Source organism: Octopus bimaculoides, chromosome 5 (assembly GCF_001194135.2).
Source record: "Octopus bimaculoides isolate UCB-OBI-ISO-001 chromosome 5, ASM119413v2, whole genome shotgun sequence".
Lineage (NCBI taxonomy): Eukaryota > Metazoa > Mollusca > Cephalopoda > Octopoda > Octopodidae > Octopus > Octopus bimaculoides.
In genome coordinates, this window is record NC_068985.1 from 19055981 (window position 1) to 19063296 (window position 7316).

At 31.9% G+C, this 7316-nt stretch overlaps 1 protein-coding gene across 3 annotated transcripts in view; it reads left to right on the plus strand.

Annotated features, from left to right (window-relative positions):
• The window catches only part of LOC106874504 (cytoplasmic protein NCK1), an 89955-nt gene extending 84857 nt beyond the window's left edge, over positions 1-5098 (plus strand). For all 3 annotated transcript variants that reach the window (XM_014922252.2, XM_014922249.2, XM_014922250.2), the window contains one exon: positions 3597-5098. In XM_014922252.2, coding sequence (XP_014777738.1) covers positions 3597-3803 — 207 coding nt within the window. In that variant the 3' untranslated portion in view covers positions 3804-5098. The remainder of the gene's footprint in view (positions 1-3596) is intronic.
• Positions 5099-7316: the final 2218 nt, after the last annotated feature.

Sequence of the window (7316 nt, forward strand, 5' to 3'; positions counted from 1 at the left end):
TTCATCAGAAATTGCCGTCCTACCTCCTGCAAAAAGGAATTACCCTGCTATGTATAATCAAGGCAGCGCAAAAAGTTGTTTTGCACAAGCATTTCTATAGCCAATTAGACAGATGAAATTTATGTACACTTAATAATGTTACACAAAACAGCCTTCAGACTTTCCCTATTAATTTCGTCTTTTGAATTATGAACATATTTACATCATAAGGGTTTTTTCATTGTAAGGCTTTCTTTTTTAGTTGATTTTCACCTAGCAAGACTTATCGTAGATGGCGTAATAAGTCACACCTGGACAACGTCGGGTTATACTGCTAGTAAGCTATAAAGTAATATATAGATAATTAAAAATACAGAAAAAGTGCACATACTTGCTCTTCATTCAATATTTGAAGCAAAGTTATCAATGAGAAACATGCACTTGATGTTTTTTGGAAAGGTTTCCAATATTGGGATGTATTTGAGAAAGACAAACCCTCAGTTCCTTTTCGATGCAATGGAGCCTCATTCTTTTTTTTGCATTTGATGTTATTGAGGGTTGAAAATCGTAACCCACATAAATATGATGTAGAAAACTGCATCAAAATGGATAAAGCTTTCTTTGCTACTGAGGGGTATTCTCCAAAATATATCAATAGGTAACTCAGCATACTTGAATTTAAGCCTGCGATCACTGGATATAGATGTCAGTTCCTCCTCTTCACATATTTTCAGACCAATATTGGTTGGAATTTAATGAAGGGATTTCGAACCCAATCATACTCTTCTGTGTTCAATTATGGAAAATAAAAGTTTGTTTTCTTCCAGATTTGTCGAATGTTTAAATACAACAGGAGTTATTTCTTTTATGCAGCTTTTATGTATTAATGGAAACATTTCAAAGTTACCACCTTCAGCTGTATCTTTACAACTTACTTTTTAAATGAAACCAGCTTAACTGTTGAAGTGAGAATGTTTTCATCTCTACCTTACATAATTGTGTTGACGTTATTAAGTTGTGCAAATACTCCTGTTAAATATTTCAGCTTGGAAACTCAAAATTCACATTGCAGATATTCCAAGAAGTGTTCATGTTTTACTTCTTTAAAAAAATGCATGCAATTCCTTCTGGAGCTCATGTATGAGACATAGCACCTTATCTTTTGAGAGCCATCTGACTTTTGTGTGTAAAAGTAAGCACTTATGCTGGGAATCCATATCAATACAAATTTGTTCAAATAAGCAACACTTCAATGGCCTACTTGTAATATAATTAACCATTTCAACAACTTGGTTTAATACTTGCTTTAACTCAACTCGTATTGTTTTTGAAACTAGTACCTCCTTATGTAGGAAGCAATGAGTACGTATGACATTAGGATTTTGTAGTTGTATGAGTGATACAAAACCTTTAATAGAGCCCATCATAGATGGTGCCCCATCGGTACATATTCCAACACATGAATTCCAGGATAAAATCCATTTTTCGAGGTAGACAGATAAAATGTCAAAAATATCTTGACCTCTTGTAGTGAGTGGCATTTCTTTGCAACAAAAGAACTGATTTATGATTTGGTTACCATCAATAAAGCGAATAGATGTAAGTAATTGTGCTTTGATGCTAATGTCAGTTGATTCATGAACCTGTAGAGTAAATTCTGAGTTCTGAAGTTTGTTCTGTACATTTTCCTCCATATCAGCAGATAAATCCATAATTCTCCTATGGATTGTATTATTTGAGAGTGGAATCTTGCTTATTTTTTGCCCGGCTTCATTACCTAACATGGTTTTAACCATCTTTCTACAAGCGGGTAAGATAATCAACTTGGTTAAAGTATGTGATTTCGTTTGTAGTGCAATCATTTTGGCTATCCCAATAGATGCAACTTGAGCCTTTTCAGAAGCATTCGTCCTTTTTTTCGAAATAATTTCTTTGTTTAGATTGCTGTTCTAGCAGTCCTTGGAAATAATTCAGATCTTTACATTGAAGATTTGAGTGTTTGGTTGTAAAATGTTTTTTTCAACTTGCTGGGCAATATGCCTTTGTTAGACATCTTTTCACCACAAACAACACACAGTGGAAGAGATTGATCCTTGTTGTCAGTTCAGTGAAACCCAAGCTTTAAACAGCTATTGCAATATTTATGATTGGGTTGAGCTTTCGCATTATTATCACTACACTTAGTTGCTTTTGACGAATGTTCACTTTCAGATTCATAATCATCACGGTTATGTTTCCTCTTAGTAAACTTTTCCATTTTACGAGTAATTTAGTCTGTTAATATGAATTGTCTCGCACATAGAGCGCAGATTACTAACAGTCAAACTGAGACAGGTAACCAGTGAGCTGGGAAAAGTGTCACATATCGGACTCTTTTGAGAAACCTTTCAAAATTAATTGAAAAGATTAAAATTCTCACCACTATATGAATGAAAGAAATTGATATACAGCCGCAATACGTGAGAACGTATTAAAAGATTTAGTTCAACATCGTATATTTTAGTTCAATAGTTTATTTTTCACATTTATTATTGAAACAAAAACTGTTGAGGCTAAGACCAAAATAAACTGAAACAGTCGTGCACTATGTCCATAAGACCTCAATTTCGAGGATAGATTGATGCTAATTTAGTTCTTATCCTCATGAAATTTCAGATTCAAAATTGAGTAACAGTCATACCATAATTAGCCTAAATGAATTGAATGACACAAGCACCTCTCATTCTTAGTTTAGAACTTAGTATTTAGTTTTTTTTTTGCCACTTTGACATTTATATATGAACTTTCTAGTGAATTTCAGTTTGTATTTTTCATACTTTGAAATATAATCTTACTTTCTTGAGGCACACCTAATTATATCCTGTGGCGTATGGTTTGGGAACCACTGGTCTAATTTAAGAATCAAAATTATGATTTTATGATCATGAGTGCAATGCCCTGATTACTAGACTGTGCACCTTATTTGATTAGTTGTCAAAAAGGGAATCCATATTATTTCCTCAAATATTGAATTATTTTCCTATGTGGTGTAATACTGTATATGATGCTTTTTCACCATGTATATACCGAATAAGAAGATGCCAAGCTGTATTGGCCTTTGCCTTTCCCTTGGATAACACTGGTGATGTGGAAAGGGCAGGCTGGTATGCATGGGCGACTGCAGGTCTTCCATAAACAACCTTACCTGGACTTGTGCCTCAGAAGGTAACTTTCTAGGTGCAATCTCAGGGTCAGTCATGACTGAAATGGAGTCACACTGTCTAATGTCATATAAAGATTGTAATTGAGCATCACCAACATACAAGTTATGTTGTTTGTTTCCAGTCTTCCACATGAAAAAAACATGCCTGGCCATGAGAAAATATTACCTTGCTTGGAAACAGGTGTGGGTTGGTGATAGGAAAGGCATTCAGCCATAGAAAATCTGCCTCAGTAAATTCCATCTGACCCATGCAAGCATGGAAAAGTGGATGTTAAATGATGATGATTTATCATGTCGGAGAACAACAAAAATTTGTCATGTGTAAATGATTAAGTATTTAAAGTTGAGTTATGTTTAAGTGTAATAAAGCTGACTTTTCTTTGTTAATTTGATTTTCTTTTTCTTCTCATTTTAGGTTGGACATTATACTGTTGTTTTGAAAGCTCCTGGTCGGAACAAGCATTTCCGTGTCCAAGTAAACGATGGAGTATATCAGATTGGACAGCAGACTTTCTCATCACTTGATGATATGATAGAGCATTATAAGAAACACCCTATATATAAACAAGATTCTGAAAAATTATATCTTGTGAAAGCATTTATGTATCCATTAGATTTCTAAATCATTGGCTTCTCATCGTTTTCTATCTTCTCTCTCTTCTCTTGCTACAAAGGACACCTCTTGTTGGAAAGAATTTGATGGAAATGATTTCTGAATTTTCATTAGCCTTCACCCTCTTTCAAGCTTTATTCATCTATCTTGAGAATATTGCTTCAAATACTCCCACTGCTGTCATGTTTACTATTATCCTTCTTGTCTACGATTAACAAAGAGAAAACTATTTAAAAAAAGAAGAATCCTGAACAAAAAACCTGTAAAAAAAAACAAAACAAAAAGAGCCTGACAAGTTTTTATGCAAAAGAAATCATTTTATTAATTCGTAATAGTAAAAGTGTATAATAGAACAAAATGTTTTCTTGTTTATCTCCTGGAAAGTATCCATTTCTGCAGTGATTTACAAGTTGTCTACTGTCACCAAAGCTGCTGTACCAACCTTTCTCTTTTTATGCGGTGTTCTTTGTATTTCCTTCTATCACATTTCCATTCACTGCTCCCACCTATGTTGCAGGGACTTAGGGGAAGGAATATGTTTAGTACCTCATTCTTCATGGATGGACTAATACAAATATATAAGGTTATCATGCAGCTATCACTTCAAGCTAAAAATTATATACTTTATTTATTATTATTATTATTATTATTATTATTATTATTATTATTATTATTATTATATATGACATAACAATCTGAAAAGAAATTATAAGTTGGTTTATGTAAATTTATATAATTAGAAAACAAATATAAATAAAGTGCTAAAATCTGAATGTTAAGTTAGCAAACAATTATGTAAAGAAGATAATTCAAATGAAGCTAAAATGGTAATTTTATAATTTAAGGTTTATTATTTTAGTTATCAAATAGTTATTATATATTTTCCTTCCCCTATTAAACTGTTTGAAAACTGCAAGTATACTTAAAACAATTTTTCTGTTTATAAGTTTGTAAAAATACATTTTTTTTTTCTTTTGTTATTATTTTTTATATACTTTTCTGAAAACCAAAATGCATTTTGGGTGATAAAAAAGTTTCTTTAAAAACCTAGCTTCTTCTTTTCTTTCTCAAGACACTTGGCTATCTTTATAAGAGATGATTTTGCAAGAAATTGTAAATAATATGGATATGTATTTGCTGAGAATGTTCTTCTGTACATTGGGCAACGTATTATTGATGTGTATCATACTTAACATCTTCCTACATTTGAAATTTACCATTGACATCAATCAAAGCTTTCTATAATGAATTAATACACCTCATTTAAATTCAAATTAAAAAAAGAAAGAAAATTGTGTATCAAACTATTTTGTAATTTTTTTTTCAAACTTAGTTAATAACTCAATATAATTAATAGTTTATTTCTGAGTTGAAAATAAAACTAATTCTGGCATAACATGAATATTAGGCTTTCCTTTTGGCATTGATTTTTATCAGAATTGCTGATACAGGTGAACTCAGCTGTTGTTGATTTTTATACTGTTTCTCTATGTTATTTGGGAATAACTTAATTTCAATATATTTTTTTCAAGTTTTATATTTACCTATGTTATGTTTTGTGGAAATTATGTTCTGTTCCTCTATACATGGATTATGGTTGTTTGCTATTGGAAAATATCACTCCCTGTCATTTTATGTACATCTGAGTTATTAACAATTCAAGTTTGAATGGTTTTATTGTCCAGTTTCTAATAGAATTTGTTTCATTTTGCTGTCAAAAAAAACTTTTAGTGTTTTGTTGGCATTTCAGAGGTTAATGTCTTCAGTGAGACAGTTGTTTTCATCTCAGGAAGCTTAGTCAGACTCATTATGTAAAATGTATGTACGGTCATGCAGACTATGCACATAAGCTGATACAAAAATGTGTGTTTATGAGTGTGTCTTTATATGTATAATATAATGCCTGTGTGTGTATAGGTTCTTGTATTTATATATATATATATATATATATATGTGTGTGGTACATTTATCTAAGTGTGTGTGTGTGTGCGCATGTATTTATATCCTTATCCTTTTTAACCCTTTAGCATTCAGATTACTCTGTCAAATGTAATGCTTATTTATTCATTGTTTTGAATTAATCATGCATTATCTCGTAGCTTCAAAATTTTGATGATGTGATTGTTTATTTTTATGACATTGTAGGGTTGGAGTGAGAGGCCAGATCTGGCTGGTTTGAACGTAAAACAGGTTGAAAATTTGGCTGGATATGGCTGGTTTAAATGCCAAAGGGTTAAACGCACTCTTCCATGCTGGCATGGTTTGAGTTGGTTGTCATAGACTGTCATGTTCTCATTCGGAGTTACTGCCCTCATAGATGGGTCAGGGACCACATCATGCTTGTATGTTCCCTTTTGACATGTTTCCTATGGCTGGATGCCCTTCCTAATACCATGCACTTCACTGTGTACCTGCACATTATATACATACACATATGTACATATGTAAAGTTCCTGTATCTATGAATGTATATACATAAGTATGTATGTATGTATATATATATCTATAAGGTACATAAAATATTCCAGCTGCAAGCACTTGTAAGAAAATGTCTTCTCATGGTGTGTGTGGTTGTGTGTCTGTGTAGAGGGGGACGTATTGATATTATTTTTTATTTTTAGTTGGATTGTTTTTTTATGGCTGGTTAACCAGTATCTTTAAAGGCTTTGGCAGATCAACTGTCTATAGATTAGATGTCTGCTTTGGCTTATACAAGCTTAAAATGCATCTTATAACATACTAAAAACAACATTGTGATATAGAGTCCACCAGGAAAAAGCAAACCCAGTTGCCCAAAGAGCATTTGACAGAAATAATAAAAGCCACATTGATCGAGATAAATCTCTCAGATGGTGAAGCACAATATATGATACAAGATGAGAATAAATGGCAATCATTATTCAAGGCCTTATGTCCCACTGGTATTAAATTTGATTAAATATATATAAAAATATGTCTAAGGTATACTGTTAAAAATCGGAGTCATTACTCCTATATTTGTCTTTGCATATACTGTTATAGTTTTGGTTTGTTCTTTCTGTTTGTCTTTTGATGTACAGTTATGGTTCCGGTTGTATTTTTTTTTTATTCATCCCTCCCCTGTTAGTGTTTATGGCATCAGAAATAATTATGTGAGCTTGGAATAACGTTGCTGCTGATTAATGAATGTTTACCACAATCAGTTCTTAGGAAGTTGGCTTGCAATCTTTTTCAATATTGTTAATAAAGGCATTTGAATTTTAGATGGCAGAAAGCAAATTCTATTTCAGTTTGTGAGCTTTAATCTTGCTGATTTGTTTGGTATATATATATATATATATATTATTGAGATAGATCTAATATTTAATTATCTTACAGATTAAATAATTCAGGTGTTAGCTGTATTAGCATAAGGTTTATTTACCTCAAATTAAAAAAAAAAAATTATGCATTTTCTCTAATTCAAAGTAAACTTTAAAGCACATCTTCAAGAAAAAGACAAAACCAAAACTGCATCTGCTTGTGATAGTGTGTGTATTATAT